The sequence below is a fragment of the Arvicanthis niloticus genome, chromosome 6 (assembly GCF_011762505.2).
Source record: "Arvicanthis niloticus isolate mArvNil1 chromosome 6, mArvNil1.pat.X, whole genome shotgun sequence".
Lineage (NCBI taxonomy): Eukaryota > Metazoa > Chordata > Mammalia > Rodentia > Muridae > Arvicanthis > Arvicanthis niloticus.
In genome coordinates, this window is record NC_047663.1 from 62,268,873 (window position 1) to 62,288,173 (window position 19,301).

Here is a 19,301-nt window from a genome sequence, read left to right on the forward strand (position 1 = left end):
CCCTCCATACTGGGCTATGGCCCCTGGCTGCCTGCCCCTACCAGATGAAAGCTGCCAAGGGGGCTCTGCATAGGTGTCTGGTGGCCTTTGTCCTTGCCCACATCCAGGGTCCACTAGTCATCAGAATGCTAGCTAGGGTTGGTTGTGTTCACTTCTTCCCCTGAGAGCCAGTCATCTGGGACAATCAGCATGGGCTGGAATAGGCTCAGCCCTGGACAACCAAGTGCTGCTGCCTCTTTGAGCTGTTTCTGAGCCATTTGGGGACTCAGAGGGACAGATACCACTTGCCAGCCACAGGGGAAGAGCTAAGGTCCTAATGCTGGCCCTGGACCTGTGGATGCTGTGTGCTCTTGTGCTTGTGTATAGACAGCCAACCCAAGGAAGGGGAAGTGGACCCGGTTAGGGCTGGCAGAGGGCCCGAGCCCTGGAGCTTTTGTAGAGGTCCCAAATTTCGAGCTCTAGAGGTGGTAGAGGGGTGTAGCATTCCTGAGGGAGATGTCCCTCCCCTCCTGCCCAAGATGAGACATTCTGAGTGTCTGGGTCCTGCTGTCCTCCCCTCTTCCTCTGGGCTCTCAGCCCAGGCTGCCTGGCTCCGCCCAAGAGAGCAATCCCAGCAGTGAGGGCAGTGGTTGTTGCCAGCTACCCCCACCCGGTGGTCAGCCACAGCTCTGCCTTGTGCATCTCCAGGTGAGGCTGCTCCTGGGGCAGAACTTGGGGGTGATTAACTGGATGTGGGTGTGAAGAGGGTAGCCAACTACTCAGGCAGAAGTAGCCAGGGAGACTAGGGAGTCCTGGGCTGCCTCCAAAACTGCAGATGTTTCTCTAGAAGGGTGAGCCAGAACTGCCTGGACCTCAAGTGGAGGCTGGGGAGACCAGCAGGCCTGTCTAGATCCCTGCGGCTCCACCCCCAGGGACAATCATGGATTCAGACCCTGGGGGGAACAATGGAGCCCTTGAGGGCCCCTCCTCCATCCCCCATTGTGCTTGGTGGTGAGAGGTGGCCCTAGCCCCGCAGTATGCCCTTAGAGAGAATCAGCATCCAGCCGGCAGGTGGAGGGGCTCAGCCGAAGGTTTGCATTTCCAGCCTGGAGAAGGTAGGGAGGGTACTGCTGGGGCTGTAGACTGGCAGGGCCTTGACTGGACTGTATTCCTGACAGCTAAGGTGGAGTTTCCCAGGCTCCTGCATTCCCTCTCAGGCTCTGTGGGATGTGTCACAGGTGGTGCCAGATGCCACCCTGGAAGACTCATTGGGGCTCTGGCCAGATCTTGTCTTGCTGTATTAAGGAACCCTCAGGGTGTCCTTCAGCTTGGGTCCAGCTGGCTTTGAGGCTCTTTTTGGGTAACTAGACGCATGGTGGAGGGAGACGGGAACAAACCGGTGAGCCTAGGGTGCTTTCAGTACCTCCCTAGCAGCTGAGACCCTTCAGGCTGTCATAAGATGAGCCAGTCCACCCCGGCCAGTTGTAGTGTGTCCCAGGGATCAGTATGGGCACCAGGCCCAGTCTACTCAAACTGAACAAACTTCATTATCCACTAGCCTGCTACCAAGCAGACCCTCTCAGCAGCTGGACCTACACAACTGTTGCTGTGTTAGTGTGGCCCTGTAGCCAGTGCAGGAGTCTTCTGGATGCCCCAGCAGCTCATTCCAAGTGCTTCCTTCCCACTTACCTGCTGTGTCTAGGGACTGCAAAGAGGGAGATATGCAGATGGGTAGCCAAAAGGAGAGATAGAGTCCAAGGAGGGGGAGGGGATGGAGAAGATCTGCTCAGAAAGGCCTGCTGGCTGGAGTTGGCTGTGTATGGGACAGGGTCCCTGCCTGCTGCCTGGAGTTGGCTGTGCATGGGACAGGGTTCCTGGATCCAGCTGGGAAATGATTTCTAGAAATGGGTAGGAGAACCTGGCTCAGCTGTGGAGGGGCTGGCAGAAGGACTGAAGAGACAAGGACCAGGGTGAGTATGGGCTTTCTACAAGGAATTGGGCACACGTGTGCTCTCTGGGCAATGCCAAAGGAAGACATGGAGAGCGTGGTGGTGCCTACCCAGGCTAGCATCTTTGTTTCTGGAATGTAGTTTAGCTGAAAGCTGCTCAACCTATAGGAGTTGTCTAGACTTAGGGTTATGATGCTTACACCAGGCACAGGCTAGCCCATCTGTTTTTCTGGTCCCCACAGTCTGATTTCATCTAGTTCTGTCTTTTTGAACTCCCAGGAATGTGACTTGGGTGCTGGTGAGGAAGGCCCCACAGGTACACAGGTCAAAGAAGGAGGTTGGTAGTTTCTGCTAGGTACCCAGGGCTTGAGACCCGGCATGCCAAGTCCCAATGCTTGTTAACCACAGATAACTATCACTGTACCCCTCACCAGCATCTCGTAGCTCTGGGGGACAAATGAGGACCCTTAGGTCTCCCCTTCCCCCAGTACACACAACAAATTTGTTGACACACTGGGCCATACACCCAGTACCATGCTAACTACTTCAGGGCTCTGGTCAGCTCAGGGCCTAGGGCTGGATGTGTGAGCGGACTGGTTACAGGAGAGGATGCCCCTTCCATACCTGTAGAGACTTTCTAAGGGAGTCAGAGGCTGAGTGATCTATGTATTGGGGGCAGGGGAGGCAACCCTGGCCAAGCTGAAGCACCCTGCCACCAGTATGAAGCCTAATTCTGGACCAAGATATAGAAGCTGCTTTAGGCCAGGAGTTCCTTGAATAGAGAACCCCTTCAATCAGCTGTGAATGCTAAACATGGTGCCATGCCTCTGTGGTAGGGTCCTATATCTCCACCATGTTTAGATTTACCAAAGAGGGGCTGGTGAGATGCCTCAGTGGTTAAGAGCGCTGACTGCTCTTCCAGAGGCCCTGAGTTCCAGTCCCAGCAACCACATGGTGGCTCACAACCATCTGTAATGAGATCTGATGCCCTCTTATGGGGTGTCTAAAGACAGCTACAGTGTGCTTACAGAGAATAATAAATAAACCTTTGGGCCAGAACTAGTGAGGCTGAAGAAGGCAGGGCTGGAGTGAGAGGGAGAAGGGAGGAGGAAAAAAATTACATCAGAGTAGATAACAGTACAGTAAAGTTTCCAGAGGACCACATATCCCATGCCATATTGGCATGAAACACATCACCATACTAAACTCTAGTGCTGCCTCTGTGTTAGCTGAAAGCCACAGTCTGCGTGCTCCCTACATTCTCTCGGCCCCTCCTGACACCATAGCACCTCTTAGAAGACAGTCAGTCTCCTTGTTTTAGCTGCCCATGGCTACTTAAATACTACTCAGGTATTTTTCAGGGTGCCCTCTTGGAAATTGCCCTGTGTTTTCTCTTGCTTTGTTGGGGTTATGGGTTTCAGAAAGAATACTAGGGGGGTGATGAGCCTGTCTTTTATAGATGGCATCAACAGTGCTTAACAGCCATGATGGCGAGTCACAGGACTCAGGTGTCACTTCAAAGGTATAAGTTCCCATTTTATGCTGTCCTCTGATATGATGTTGCCGGCCACATGTAGCCACTGGAGTGGACATGCCTAAAAGTTCCAGCACTTGCCAGGCAGAGGACTGGCCAGGCAGAGTAGACGATGGAGAGTTCAATGATATCGTAACTCTTATAGATTGATGCATAAGGAGTCTGAAGTCCACCTGTGCTACACGAAACCTTATCTTTAACAAAAAGTCACTGAAGGGCAACGGGGGTAATCTCCATGTGCATTCTAAGGTACCCCAGTGGGCATGAGCCGGGTTTATAGGGAGAGTGAAACAGTTAGGACCTAGAAGGACAGTGACCACCTGGTCCTAAGTGGTGGAGGTGGCAAGTATAGGTGGGTTCAGGGTTTGCTGGTGGACTAAGATGTTCGGGAGACAGCAACACAGGTCAAGTAGTCTGAGAGTGAACAGGCCTCTTTGAAAGAGAAGTTGACATATGGGTTTGACCCTCTGTAGTTTGAGATACCTGCTGGTGTGCCAGTGCCAAGGCTAGAAGGAAAGAGTTACAGGCTAGAGGTTCAACTGGAAGTCTCCCTGTGCAGGGCCCAAGCCCAGGGACCTGGTTCTTCCAGGTCAGCTCTATAACCACAGCACATCTTAGTGCCATTCTTGAGAGTGAATAGCCGTGACTGCATGCATGCTTTGAGTGACAGGTCCTTCCACCCAGGGACAGAGTCATCCCAGGGCTAAGCTACAGCATCTCCATTGTTGCCCGTACACATCTTAACTCCAGTGCTGGTCAGCTGCTATGATAGGAGTAGGTATACCAGAGAAATGGTGAATTGTCAAGCCAGGCTTTTTCAGAGATCCAGTTGTTAAATACTACACACTGCTAGGCAGGGCTACCCAGGAACTCCTGGTTCCAGACCTTCCTGGGTCTGCATTGCCTTAGGCTCCTATGATTGAACTTTCCAGTGGGGGTTGACTGAAGCTGAGGTAAAAGAGTCGACTCTACCCTTGAAAGGGCACCAGGTAGTCCCACTGTATGTCCATGCCTGAGACAGAGAGGTGGGAGGGGTGGACCCTGAGAATGTATCTGTGAGTGTGCTTGTGTAGGTGTCCACTTTTACTGTGGGAGTGTGCATGTGTTCTTATGTGTACATGTGTAAGTGATCACATGTGTGCCTAAGCTCACTCTTCTTTATGAATGAGCATCTGTGAGCATTTGGCCATGTAAGTCTTGAGTCTTTACATGTGTGGTTGAGCTTGTGAATAAATGTATATGAATGTTGGTGTATATGAACATGTGTGTGCACACATGTATTTATGAATTTATACATTCTTGAGCTTTCATTTGTGTCAGAGTGCATGTACATGCATACGAATGTACAGTGTGTCTGTGGATGTGTGCCTGTGTGCATATGAGGGTAGCTGTGTATGTGTGTATGTGCATGTGAATGTTTGCATATATAACACAGACACACATGATTGTATGTGCATGCATGCATTCACATGAGGGTGTGTCTCTGATTGCACACATGTGGTCCCAAGAGGGGATGCACAGATGTGAGGATGTGGGGCCATTTCCTCAGGAACCCCTGTTGTTCTGCTGGCTGCCCCCTCTTCCTGCCCTGAGGGGAGAGGACCTAGCTATATAAAAAGCTCTGGAGCTACCACTCCCGATGTTGGTCCATACCTGCTGCTGCTACCACCAAGGCCCTGCCAGGGGGAGGGAGCCAGAAGTGTCAGTGTCGAATGCTTGGGGGACTCCTGCCCCAAACTTTCCCAGGAGCAGGTACTAACTCCGTGGGAGCTGTGAGGAGGGAGGGTGTGCATGAGGGAACCACAGAGCCTTTCTCTGACACATCTTCCAGACTGAGTTGTTTGGACTGGATGTTGCCATCTCTGAGGCTCATGGATGCTCAAGTGTTGCTATGTATCAGTTTGCAGGCTCACCAGATCCAGCCTGGACAGATCCTGGGACAGTTCAGGGGAAGAAGAGCCCTGGAGGGTCTATGAGCAGTGGGAGGGGTAGCAGACAGGCTAAGTGCAGCAGTGAAGTGAAGGGCTCGGGGAGGATGAGGGTCATTTATGGAAGGGACTCCCAGAGCTGCTGTATAGGAGTAGCAGGAGAAAGCCTGGTGCTGCTGGAGACTAAAGCATTGAGGAGGGCTGGGGGCCAAAGGTTTGGGGTTGGGGGATGATGGAGCCTCGGGACTATGGGTTCTGACCACAAAGGATGGCATGCAGCAGAAGTTATGAAGGCCTGAGTGGCTGGCAGGCTTGGGGTAAGTAAGCCCTAGGAGGGTGGCTTCCAATTGGGACTGAGTCCGGCTGGTGCTGTCCCGTTTTCCTCCCTCTGCCAATAAAGGCAGTACACAGGGTTTATGGCTTTAGGGGCCTAAGACAAAGGTGTACTTCGTACAAGTTGAAGCTTTCTTGGAGATCTTTGGGAGAGAGAAGACAGGAAGGACAGGATCTATGGAAGATGCTCTGTCTCATTTTAGCACATAGGGTGTGAATGCAGATGAAGGAGACCCCTGTAAGGTAGTGAGCTCAAGGTCATCTGGGGTGTGTAAGTAGACAACTGCCGGACAAGCCTTCAGGCACCACAACTCTGGGCTCAGCAGTTCCCAGTTGACACCTCTCCACCCCACTGACCACTTGCATACTTGCCTGTAGGTCCCACCTGCTTGCTCCCATGACCAACATGAGCTGGAGCTTCCTGACGCGGCTGCTGGAGGAGATCCACAATCATTCCACCTTCGTGGGCAAAGTTTGGCTCACTGTGCTGGTGGTCTTCCGCATTGTGCTAACAGCTGTCGGTGGTGAGTCCATCTATTCAGATGAGCAATCCAAGTTCACCTGCAACACGCGGCAACCGGGTTGTGACAACGTGTGCTACGATGCCTTTGCGCCCCTGTCTCATGTGCGCTTCTGGGTCTTCCAGATAGTGGTCATCTCCACACCGTCTGTCATGTATCTGGGCTATGCAGTCCACCGCCTGGCGCGCGCCTCGGAGCAGGAGCGCAGACGCGCTCTCCGACGTCGCCCTGGCCCCCGGCGCTTGCCCAGGGCGCAGATGCCACCACCGCCACCTGGTTGGCCGGACACTACCGATCTAGGCGAGGCGGAGCCCATGCTGGCGCTGGAGGAGGATGAGGATGAGGAGCCGGGGCCGCCAGAGGGCCCCGGGGAAGACACGGAGGAGGAGCGAGCGGAGGATGTGGCTGCCAAGGGGGGCGGAGGTGATGGCAAGACGGTGGTCACTCCTGGCCCGGCCGGGCAGCATGACGGGCGGCGGCGCATCCAGAGGGAGGGCCTGATGCGCGTGTATGTGGCTCAGTTGGTGGTTAGGGCGGCCTTCGAGGTGGCCTTTCTGGTGGGCCAGTACCTACTGTACGGCTTCGAGGTGCCGCCCCTGTTCGTCTGCCGCCGCCAGCCTTGCCCGCACGTAGTGGACTGCTTTGTGTCACGGCCAACCGAGAAGACGGTCTTCCTGCTGGTCATGTATGTGGTTAGCTGCCTATGCCTGTTGCTCAACCTCTGTGAGATGGCTCACCTGGGTCTCGGCAGTGCTCAGGATGCTGTGCGCGGCCGTCGGGGAGCCTCAGCGGCCGGTTCTAGCCCCACGCCGCGCCCACCGCCCTGCGCTTTCCCGGCCGCGGCCACCGGCCTGGCTTGTCCTCCCGACTACAGCCTGGTGGTGCGTGCGGCTGAGCGCGCGCGAGCGCACGACCAGAACTTGGCGAACCTGGCGCTGCAGGCGCTGCGCGATGAGGCCGCGGTGGCGGCGGCCGCTGCGGCGGTTTCCGCGGACCGTGACAGTCCACCGTGCGCAGGGCTCAATGCAACCTCTCGGGGGGCACCCAGGGTGGGAGGCCCAGCTTCCGGAACCGGCAGCGCCACGTCGGGGGGCACCGTTGGGGAGCAGGGCCGGCCAGGAGCTCAGGAACAACTGGCCACTAAGCCCAGGGCTGGCTCTGAGAAGGGCAGTACAGGCAGCAGGGACGGCAAGGCCACCGTGTGGATTTGAGGGCACTGCTGAGAGCTCAGGGAGGGCCTGGCATGAGGGTTCAGTGGAAATCTTTCTGCCCTCAACCAGTGGTCTCTAGCAGACCTCCTTAGGGGTCTTTAAAAGAGGGAGCTGACGCCCCTTAGGAGGCGCTGAGTCAGGTACTCAAGCATTGAAAGGGGAGTGACCAGGGTCTTATATGTGGCCCCTGAGGGTGAAGTGGGGGCAGAGCTGTGTTTCAGGAATTGACAGCCCCTCCAGGCTATGCTAAGCAGAGATGACCCCTCTGTTGGGCCTGCCAGCCCTTTCTTCTAGGCTCTCTCGCAGCTTCCCCATAGGATTGGGGGTGTCTGGCGGGAACCTTATGGGGACTATGCTTATCCTCACTGCAGCAGCAGATGGGTTCCTCGGCAGTGCCCTCAGCCCTTACAGAGCCAGAGAACTGCCAGGTCAGGGATAGGCAGACAGCACTGATTACTCCCGACCGACCCTCGGCTCCCCACTTGAGACCGACTGAGACCTGAAGAAGCCCCGGACAGAAAGCAGCTCCTCTCTTTGAGCTGAGATCGCTTGGCATGACTCCTTCTTAGGGGAACAACCTAGAAGTTCTTGCTGCTTAGCTGCATAAGGCTATGGTCCAGGGCTGTGGCTTTGGCCATGCTGGAAAATTAGAGCTCTGGCGAGCCTGTCCCCATCTTCTGTGCCCTTCACCCTGTTTTAACACCAACTTCTAGAACAAAGGAAGTAAAATAAAACTAACTTTTTGTTTACATTCAAGTGTGTACATGTGCTTATGTGTCTAAGGCCACATTGCACACTGGTAAGTATGCACCAGTATGTGTGTAACCATGCGTTGTGGGTCTGTGAGCATTCAGAAACGTGTCCACAGCAGTTCATTGGGAGAGACAGCTTAATTGCAGAGAGGCTGGGAGGGGAGACACCCTTCTCAGGGACAGGCTGGGGTGTAAAGCTGGAGACCAAACCCTGGAGGTCATCAGACCTATGATGGTGCCACTTGGTGCCAGGCAGCATGCCAGGGTCGGGTGGTGGGGCTTGGTGGAGTGCACAGATGTCAGAAACAAAGAACAGTCAGGCACAAGGTCAGCCTGCAGTTCAGAGGACAGAGGCAGTTCATCTTGGGCTGGAGGTGTGTGGTGCTGATGACTTTGAAGAGATGGGGGAGGGCAGAGGCTAGGAGAATCTAGCCAGAGCCATCTCAGTGCAGACTCCAGGTGACCAGCTGCCTCCCATGAGGGCTGGGACAGCACGGTTTTCCCCAGCTTCACATTCCTTCTTGGAGTCCCTGAGCTAGACGCAGCTCAGCCTAAGTTTAATCCCAGCATGGCTGTAGTCAAATATAGTAGCCTGAGTCCCTCTCCTTCTGGAGCCCATATACCTGGTTCCCACTGTCAAGGGATCCCTTATTCCAGCTGGGCCTCACCCCCACTAAACCCTGCCTTCAGGGGAACCCCACCCTCTTGTGAACCTAGTCCTCAGCTGAGACTTAGCCCCAGGTGGGCCTGACATCCAGGGGAGCCGTTTCAGGAAGCGCTGACGCTAGACTGAGCTTCAGCTGAACCTCTCACCTCCAGGTAAGCCTCCACTCCAGGCTGGGTGAGCTTCATCCCGAGGAAAGCACAGAAGGCTGTGCTGGGAATGGAGCCTCAGGAAAGAGTAAATCTGAGTCATACATAGATAGCAATGTCTCCCCCAGTGGGGTCCAGCTGGTAGCATCACTGCAGAAAAGGCAACCCTGTCACAAGCCATTTGAGTTTAGGGCTGTGCTCATTTGATGTGCCCTTCATAGATTGGGGGAGGGACTCTGTGCTGGGGACGGGGCATAGAGTCAGGTGTGCTCAATGCAGCTCTCACCCTCCCTCCCTCTACCTGTTTGTTCTAGTTAGGCCATCCTTCACCTGATTGGACAATATCCACCAGGCTTTCCTTGGCCAACTGATTCAAATGTCATTTATCTCAGAGAAATGCTCCCAGACACACCCAGGACATTAATTTTAATCAGTTATCCTTAACTGACACTAGTACTGTACAGAGTCCTAATAACTAGGTAGGTGTCTACAGCATGTAACGGTCAGAGCAGGCTATTTGTCTCTAAAAGTTCATTGTTTTGTAATCGTGGAGCCTTCAGGTTCTTCTCCGCATTTAATTTCTCTGCATGAAGTATGTGAACAACTGTATATTCTAACATAACAGTTGGCCGTGTATGCAGGCCTCATGGTCCAGCCTAGTGAGAGAGATCAGAGTGAGGTAGTTCCTTCTCAGGGACAAGAGATCCCCGAGAAGAAAATGTTTTACAGACAGGGAGAGCCCATCTCTCAGTGGACTCTATGCAGAGGCCTTGAGCTTGTCTTACAAGGAGACATCTGCAAAGTAGCAGGTTTTCCAGCAGTGAATGAACAATGAATGCAGAAGTTGGATCCAGAGGAGGGAAAAACTGAAATGAGTTATAAGCTGAAAATTTAGCTCAAAGCCCTCCTCCTTCACATGAGTACTGCACTGGGCCTTGTGCACACAGTGCGCCTATTAACAGTGTATTGTCTGCAAGTGTAGCTCAGGCTGTGCATTTTCAAAGACTCCGCTTCTGGAAGATGATGGCTGACCAGCTGCCTCTCATTTCCTTGTTCTTCCTTCCCTTGAAATTTCCTAGTGGGCTTTTCCTGAGCCCACACTTCTCTACCGTATCCCCCACCCAAACCAAGTCCCCAGCATCTGTTCAGTTCAGCTACACAGAAGCCTCTCAGTTCAACCCCTAGTTTACATACAGGCCTGAGCCAACCAGCCTCAAGTACTGGGCATAAGAATGGCCCAGCCAAGTCCAGGTCAGCAGGCAACTCACTTTGAGTTTCCTTTCTTGTAGGGGGCTGCTTCTCTACCTCAGTAAAGCTTTGCTTGCTCTTCTGTTGTCCTTGAGATCGTGTGTGTGTGGTCATTTTTTTGTTTCGGGACAGGGTTTCTCAGTGTAGTTCATTTGGTTTGTTCTAGAACTCACTCTGTAGATCAGACTGGCCTCAGTCTCAGAGATCCACCTGCCTCTGCCTCCCAAGTGCTGAGATTAAAGGCGTGCGCCACCACTTCCTGGGTTTGTGACCAGTTTTGAGACAATGAACCTGGGAGCCACTAGCTCAGAATGACTAAGGTGGCCTTTGAATTTCTGGGGCTTCAGTTCCCTGGGTTAAGCCCACTCAAGCCAAGAAATGGGCTTTGCCATATTCAAAGATTCCCATAATACTGGAAGACACAGAGTTCTCACAGTGGAGAGTCTGGAGGCAGAATAGCTTCTGTTGGGGGAAACCTCTGTTTAATCAGCTAGCTAGAGAATACAGTATGCAGTTCTTAACTGCAGCTTCTGGGAGTTCTGTTTCTCTGGACACACCTGGCTAATAGCAGCTGCCTGGAAGCACACAGAGCTCTATTTTGCAGATAGGTCAGTTTGCTTGGCCTCCCATTATGATTGTCCCACAATGGGCACCTTGTTTATAGTTGGGGTCTACCACAGGCCTGGGGTTACAAGCTGAGGGACCTGAGTGCTATTCACTTGGTCCCCCCTTGTCTTGGCTTATAGACACCATCTTTCTGCTGTGGCCTCACGGGGCCTGGATTAGGGCCTCCCTGGCAACCTCATTTACCTTGGTGAAAGAAACTTTTTGAGACAGGGTTTCACTTTGAGGCAGGAGGTTCAGGAGACTGAGGGTAGCCTGGGCTACAGTCTCCCAGTGTGGACTGTTACACCCTTCTTTCATAATTTCTTTTGAGGCTCTGTCTCCAAATGCAAACACATTCTGAGTTCATGGAGTTTAGGATGTCAACAAACAGTTCTTCCCATGTCAAGAGGTGCATTTGCCCAGCTGAATGTTCTGTGTCCATGGAAGGAAGGACCCTTGGCCATGATGACTTAGATTCTGATGTCTCACCTTCCCAGTCAGAGTGTCCTTGAATTTGGGTTTCCCTTCTCCTTGGGGGCATTAGCCACCAGCCCACAAGGGTGAAGTGGGCAAAGTCAAGCAACAGGGTTTTGGACAGCCCATGAGTATGGATGGAAATAGCATCATTCCGGGATCAGCTCTGGAGAGACAGATCAGCTTTAATTGGGATGAATCAAGGGTTATGTAGTTTTGGGGACATGGATAGGGAAATCCAGGGTGCACAAAGGTCATTGGCTGAAGGCTGAGGCACTGATACACCCCATGAGCAAGGCGAGGCATTTCAGGAATCTCAGCTGCTTGCTTAATGGGTCTTACCAAGAGAAAGAAAGCTGAACTTATGTTCTCACCAAGGAATTCTGCAGGCAGAAGGTATAGGGGTTTTTCATAATTTTTTTGAGCTCCCCAGATAAGGTCATACATAGGAGAAGCCCTCTGGTAAAGGGAGGCCACCATTTGCACCAAGCTCAGGGCTTCCTGGTAAAGTCAGACTTTGACTTAGCAGGGCCACACCGGAGTGCCCCGGCTAAGTCCCAACCTCTGTGCCATCCGTAAGTCCAAACTATAAGACCAGCTCCTTGACAATGTGGACATCACCACAGTCCCACGTGTGACTTTTCCTGTTCACCCCAGAGAGAGATGGCAGACACACACTAAAGGGTCTGTGCAGATCCAAGTTGGTGAAACAATGTGTTTATTAGGGTTACTTCAGGAACATGTGTAATTCCATAGGCAGCTACATTGCCAGAAAGTCCCCTGAGCAATGTACAGACATCTAAACCACTGGGGAATCTCACATGCAGCTACATTGCCAGAAAGTCCCCTGAACAATGTACAGACATCTAAACTTCCGGGAATCCCACATGCAGTATGGATGATTCACAAAAAAGGTGTACCACTGGGGAGCCCCCTGGGCAACTCACAAGTAGCTACCCTGTTGAAGAGTCTCCCTCTCCAACTCCTCAGGATCCTCTACCTTCTGTATAACCTTGGGAAGGGGTCAGACCTAGTAAGGAGATCTTGATAACCCCATGAGCCTCAAGAGACCCCCTGCTCCTTTCATCAAGGAATGTTAGTGGGGTGATCTTATGAGGGTCCTGCCCAAGTGGGATCACAGTTGCTCTGCTTCAGAATGGCATTGTCATGTCCTACTTGGAAGGGACAGCTACACACATGCCTGAGCTCTGAGCCCCCCAAGCTGGGTGGATTATGGCCTCTCAGTGTCGCATACGATCGAAGATGCTCAACTCTTTAATTTCCAGAGGTTGAAGCTACCCAATTACTAACCTAGCACTTACTAATTTATTAATCAATTAGCTTCATGCTTCAGTTTTCCCCTCTGCTGGGATGAGCAAAGACCCTAGGCCCCACTGGACACTCCTGACCAATGCTTATTACTATCCTCCTCCCTCCCCACCTTCTGGTCCCCGAGCAGGCCTGTGGCCTAGCGGGAGGGCCCCTCCCATCCTTATTCCACACTGTATGGCAGCCATGCCTTGTTGGCACAGGATCAGTTGGGAACTGCCTCTGTCTCATCACCATCCGTTTCCACGGTCTTAGCCAACTGGCTGCTGCCCATGAGAGTTCATGGAGGACCAGGGTGGAGAGGGGCATGTTCAGAGACACCCCCAGAATAGGGGCAGTTCACTTCTTCCTCTGGGAAGGGAAGAAGCCTAAGAGGAGAAAAACAGGAAACTACCTCCATCCTGGGAAGTGGGGCCTGGGACCCCACCTGGCCAATTTTCCAGCTCTCCCACCCCTCCTGATGGCTATAGAACCTGGGCCTATGAGAGATGTTGGTGAGAGCACATGTTGCAGCTGGGCTCTGGGGCCAGGGTAGGCCCTTCAGTTCCCTAGAGCTTTCAGGGGTCAATCCATAGTTCCCTCCTCATAGAAGCAGGGCAGCAGTCCAGGTTCCAGTCTTGTGGAGGTTGCTGAGCATGGGGCCGGCAGTTTGATGCAAAAAGTCCAGAAAGTTTCCTGGGCAGAGGCTGCAGCCAGCACCAACATACCTCAGGAGACAAGATCCATGTAGTTTCATTGGGGTCATGTACATGGCGCTGGCTATGGTTACTAGCCAGAGCAGGAATGGAGGGAGCTTTCTGGTGACTCTAGCCAGGGCACTGGGGTACTGGGTAGATTTCTTGCTTGCACTTCCTGCCCTCCCTGTATGGGTGGGAAGCCCATTCCTCTTGAGCTAGTCAGGGACACATTGATGTGAGGCCTGAGGAATGTGACCCTTGTATCCCTGTGGGTGTTGCCCCTAGCCAGTGTTGTCCTGTTCTGGCTTCCCTGATGTCCTCCCCCAGACTGGCAGGGGTTGCTGGGTCACCCTCAGGCCTAGGGAAGAGGAAGTCATGATCTTCCAGGAGCACACATTCCAGCTGCAGGGTGGGTAAATCAGGAAGCTTTCAGCCTGGGGGAAACTGAGTGTTGGAGTCCATTAATGGGGGACCTGCCTGGACCTCGATCAGGAAACATTCCTCATGGTAGTAAAGGTGACGGTTGATGTTAAGGTGGTTGTCCCAACACAGGCCAGGGCCACCAGGGATCCATGGCCTTACAGGATTTTGAGGTAGACAGGAAGGCCTTGAAGTTGAAGTGTAGGGCCTGAGCCCTGATCTTGGCCAGGGGATACATGTTCAGCCCTGCCCCTCCTTTCCTTTTGGGCTTTGAAGCATAGATTGGCTTTGAGCTTGCTGCATAGATGAGGATGCCTTTGAACTCTGGATCCTTCTGATTGTGCCTCCCAAGCGATGGGACTAGAGGCAGGCACATCTTCCTGCTTGTTCAGGCCTGTTGGTCGAGAGCTGCCGGGATCACTTGTGTTACTCAATAACGTCTGAGCTGCTGGCCTAGATTTAGGGATCTGGCAGTGAGCTGCATGAAGATTCTCTGTTTGGCCAAACTTTGTCTCTGACTGTGCTCTGCCTTGTAAAAATCAAGCTTTAGAAAGAACTCTGCCTGGGCAGTTCAGTGGGAATCCCCACCCTGAGTACTGAACACCACAGTTAAAGGATTAGATCCTTATCCCCTAGTCTGAGGGGCTGTATGCCCACCTGGCACACCTCCTGCAGGAAGTTACATAGCCTGGCTAGAGTTCCCTTCACCAGTCACTAACTGCCCTGCTTCTGTAAATTCCCACTGTCAGGTTGTATTTGGGGTGACGCCTGAGCTCTTTTCCTAATGGCAAAGCCTTACTGTTGTGGTTGTGGTACCTATAACCACAATTGTCACCGCACCTATCAGTATGGTTTCAGTAATTGCTTAAAAAACAAAAAAGATTTGTGTGTACATGTGTGCACATGTGTGTGTGCGTGTGCGTGCGCGTGTGCGTGTGCGTGTGTGTGTGTGTATGTGTGTGTGTGTGCGCGTGCGCTTGTGCATTCAGAGTCCAGACGAGGGCGTTGGATCCCTCCAAGCTGGAGTTCCAGCTGTTTGCAGGATGCCCGGCTTGTTAAATGGATGCTTGGGATCCAGACTCTGGTCCTCATGATCATGCAGCCAGTGCTCTAAATCACAGAGGCATCTTTCCAGCCTCATTAGCAGCCTCTCTAACACCACCCCAGCAACTCCCATAGCTAGTATTTTCTTTAGGCTGGACGTGATGGCACATGCCTTTAATCTCAGCACTTGGAAGGCAGAAACAGGTAGATCTCTGTGACTGTGGGGCAAGCCTGTTCCGCATAAGGAGTTTCAGGCCACCCAGAGTTACATAGTGAAACCCGTTCCAAAATAATTGCTTTTCCTTTATTATCTATATAAAAGTTACTCCTGCCTGGGGCTCTATAAACAAGGACATTTTCCAGTCTTTGATGTGTTGTGTGAGGAGTGGAGTACTTGAGAGAAACAGGTTATATACCCAGAGATTGACACAGTCGGACGGACTTGAGGAGGTTTCTTACAGAAGATTGTTGGGGCCACCTGAAGCTAGATGACCCTCAGCAGGGGAAGTGGCTCCTTCTGGTAGGGAGGCCACTTGTTCAGGGTGCAGCTTCTGCAGGGGTCAGGGCTATTTCTCTCTGGAGAAGTGTCTACTCTGCTCTATGTACTGCAGTTGCTACCACGTCCATCCCTTTGAGTTCAATCACAAGGAGACCACACAACAGCTCCCAGGAGGATTCAGACTCATGTCTAGGCTTGTCACAACAATAGGACAGAAGTGTGAGATCTGTCCTTGTCCCCAGGAGACACTTGAGCAGCTGATGTTCCCATGGTTCAGCCGGAAAGATCATCAGCAACAGTAAAATTGGCAGAGCTGTGTGGCTAAGGCAGAGCTGCAGCCTATGGGCAATTGGCAAACGGAAGTGATCAGATGCTTGTTTACCATCTGCTCACAGTCGCTGCAGGTTGAAATGTCAGTGTGGAGACAGGGGGACACACACGGCATGGGTTGAATGTTCCTACCCCATCTGGACTAACAGCCTAAGTGTCCTTGGTGTCCAGAGGCTTGAAGTGAACTGCCAGCCCTTTGATGTTAATCCAAGCTGATACACGATAACCAAGTTTAGCAGAATGTACTGAGTAAAACACATTACTCTCCAACAAATTGATATTTATCGTAAATGGAGTCTGCTGATAGTACAGGAATTGCTGACATAGCACCATAGATACTTATTTATTTATTTATTATTTTTTTTAACTTACTGTTGTTTTTTGAGACAGGGTTTCTGTGTAGTCCCAGCTGTCCTGGAACACCCTCTGTAGAGCAGGCTAGCCTCAAACTCACAGAGATCCACCTGCTTCTGCCTCTCAAATGCTGGGATTAAAGGCGTGCACCACCACTGCCTAGCTTATCTATCTATCTATCTATCTATCTATCTATCTATCTATCTATCTATCTATCTATTTAAAGATGAGGGTCTCATTATGTAGCCCTGGCCTACCTAGAACTTGCTATTTAGTAGACCAGGCTGGCTTCAAAATCACAGTGATCCCCCTGCCTTTGCCCCTGCCTTCTGAGTGTCGATTAAAGGTGTTGATGTGCAAACATACAAACAAAATAATAAATAAATGTAAAAAGAGGTGTGCAAACGGTCTCTATTTCTTACTATGTAGCTCTGGTGCAAGTCTATGCCCTGTTGTGGTAGGTGAAGGCAAAAAAATTTAAAAAGAAAAGGCCATGATTGATCTGGGTTTTGGCAGTAGATGAATGAAAGAAAAAAAGAAATAAAAAAGAACGTACATGACTCCTCCAAGGTATGGTGGAGGGAGGAGGAGGTTTATTATAGATAAAAGAGAGAGCATAGCCAGAGGCAAGGACATCTGGTTGGATCCAGATGATCAGGGTCACATAAGGAGAGAGGGTAGGAGAGCCAGGAGAGCCAGACCAAGAGACCAAGAAGGTAATCGAAAAGGTCCAGGTAAGCAAAATGGCTGGATTATATAGGGAAGGGCTTTGGGAGAAGGGCAGCCCAGCCCCTGGGCTGGAGAAATTTAGAGTAGTGGGCAGGGGATGCGGCCATGCCCTGTAACAGGTAGGGACTGAGGGATGCAAGGAAAACCAGGACTGCTTTGATGTGTCAACGAGCACCTCAGTTAGCTGTTTGTCCCAGGTTTGAGACTTTAACAGTTGGAGCCTCTGAAGACCATGGAAAAGAAATACAGAAAATAGCCACAGGGAGAGCGATGCGGTTGCATATATACAAACTTAACTACATCTCTCTACCCCATTTTCTTAGCATTTTTAGAGACCTTGAAGGGAAGGCAGGAAGGCCACCATGTGGCTTATGCTTGCCAGGCTTCTGTGAGACCTTGCTACATTTGAGTGACCTCCCTGTCCTCTACATCTAAGCCATCTTTAGAAACCACCTTAAGGTTTAAAATAACCAATGAAATTATAAGTTACCAAATATGGAGGACAAAGAAGCAAAGGCCATGTAAAACATTCTCCTGTTACCTAGGGTAAAAAAAAGTTTCATTGAGACTGCCGTATTAATCAAAAAACTCTTCTTGTAGAGCCTTAATATCCTGTCTCTTTGTTCCGAATCCCACAACACTGGGATCCAAGAGCCTGGAATCAAGTCCCCTTTGAAGTCAGGCCTGAGCTGTTAACATTTTGAACTTAGATGGGGGCCCAGCACTAAGCATGTTTTCTCCCTTTCCTTCTTTTTATCTGTCTGGATTCGGGCCAGAAGCCTAATAAACCTGTTTCTCCCGAGACTCTAGGCTTTCTGTTTCTGTGACCTTCATTTAAACGCAAAAGGCATGACTCTATTCTCTTAGCAGCGGTAGGAATGTGTTGCTTACCTACTGACTTTTTATTTCTATCAGGGTTTCTGTTGCTATGACAAAACATTTTATGACCAAAAACCAGTTGGGGAGGAGAGGGACAACTTCCACGTTGTCGTCCATCATTCAAGGAAGTCGGGGAGAAACTCAAACCAGGGCCAGGAGCTGAGGCAGAGGCCACGGAGGGGAGGGGTGCTGCTTACTGCCTTGCTTGGCAGCATGGTTTGTTCAACCTGCTTTCTTATAAAACCCAGGACCACCAGCCCAGGAATGGCCCCACCCAAATGGGCCTCACCTTCCTCTATCAATCACTAATTAAGAAAATGCCAATACAGGCATGCCTGAAGCCAGATCTTAGGGAGGCATTTTTCTTAATTTCAGTTCCTTTCTCTCAGATGACTTTAGCCTGTGTCAAATTGACATAAAAAAACTATCCAGTATGTCTACTTTCTTTGTTGGTTTTCCCTCAACTGCTAATTTTCTTCTCCCCTCCCCACAAGAGGGGGCTTATTTGTGTAGCCCTGGATGTCCTGAAACTAGCTCTGTAGAGCAGCCAGGCCTTATAGAGAGCTGCCTGCCTCTGCCCAGCCAGTGCTGGTGCTAAAGGCATGTGCCATTACTGCCAAGCTCCAGGTTCATTTCTTAATTCTTTTGTTAACAAGACTAAGAACACACAAAAAGGAACTCTAGTTTCCCTGGTAGTGATATGATCCAGTATGCCCCAAAGATCCAAAGAGACATCCGTATAGTCGTTTTCATAACATTATTACTGCTCCAAGAATCGGGGACCTCCCAAGTGCCCACTGCCAGCGGAGTGCATAAGGGAAAGGTAGGCATTCACTTAATGAAATACAATTCTTAAAAAGGGAAGGAAATTCTGATATGTGTCACAATGAGGATGGATGCTCCACGAAGAGAGCCAGGTGCAAGAGGACAGGCGCTGAAGGTCCTCAGAGGCTTCCAACCCACAAGGACAGAAAGCGAACTGTGGGCACCAGGCGCTGGGTGTGTGTTCTGGGAGGAGTCAGCAGGGAGATGAGAAAGTTCTGGAGCTGGATGATAGTGAGGGCTGTGCAGCCGGTTGAACAATGCCGATCTGAATGCACTAAAAGTGGTCTTGCTGGCTCGTTTTCATCAATTTGTTACAAGCCTAGATATATCTGAGAAGAGAGACTCTTCAGAAAATGCCTCCATAAGCTTGGCCTATAAGCAGGTATCTGCTTACATCACATTAGTGACTCAAGTTGCGTTTGGTCATGTTTATTATAGCAATACAAAAAGTAACAGTGGTGAAGATGGTAAGTTTTATATTGTCCATATTTAACCATGAACAAAGAAATGTCTAATTTTTTTTCTCCCTTTTTCTGGGCAGTACCGGGGATGGAAATCACGGCTTTCTGCCTGCTAGGAGATGCTCTACCATTGGGCTATCTATCTCAAGCCCTCTTGGTTTTTATTTGCAGACAGGATTTTAAGTTGCCCAGCCAGGTATGGAACACGCATCCTCCTGCCTCTGCCTCCTGAGAGGCTGGCTGGGAATGCACACCACGACCAACATAAGATGGCAAATTTTATGTTTATGTATTTACCGCAACCACAAACGGTTTGAACAGGAGCCAACTAAGGAAAAGGTCGTCGGGTGGCTCTCGCCTTGGCGTTTATCTGGGCTTGCGCACCCATCGACCGGCTGAGACCACG

General features: G+C 51.3%; 1 protein-coding gene across 4 annotated transcripts; it reads left to right on the plus strand.

The window, feature by feature from the left end:
- The first annotated feature begins 124 nt into the window (after positions 1–124).
- Gjc2 (gap junction protein gamma 2) lies at positions 125–8,206 on the plus strand. Of its 4 annotated transcripts, none has more exons than XM_034504392.2 (2): positions 125–687; positions 6,102–8,206. In XM_034504392.2, the coding sequence occupies exon 2, from the start codon at positions 6,121–6,123 to the stop codon at positions 7,453–7,455; it is 1,335 nt and encodes a 444-aa protein (XP_034360283.1). In that variant the 5' UTR covers positions 125–687; positions 6,102–6,120; the 3' UTR covers positions 7,456–8,206. The 4 variants fall into 4 exon arrangements, with proteins under 4 accessions (XP_034360283.1, XP_034360282.1, XP_076793801.1 ...); XM_034504391.3 differs by lacking the exon at positions 125–687 and adding an exon at positions 714–1,094; XM_076937686.1 differs by lacking the exon at positions 125–687 and adding an exon at positions 1,102–1,949.
- The last annotated feature ends 11,095 nt before the right edge of the window (positions 8,207–19,301 follow it).

Coding starts and splice junctions, on each gene's coding strand:
- Gjc2 (XM_076937685.1), top strand. CDS start 5,102: ATGTTGGTCCATACCTGCTGCTGCTACCACCAAGGCCCTGCCAGGGGG. Junction 5,215..6,101: donor CCAAACTTTCCCAGGAGCAG/GTACTAACTCCG, acceptor ACTTGCCTGTAG/GTCCCACCTGCTTGCTCCCA.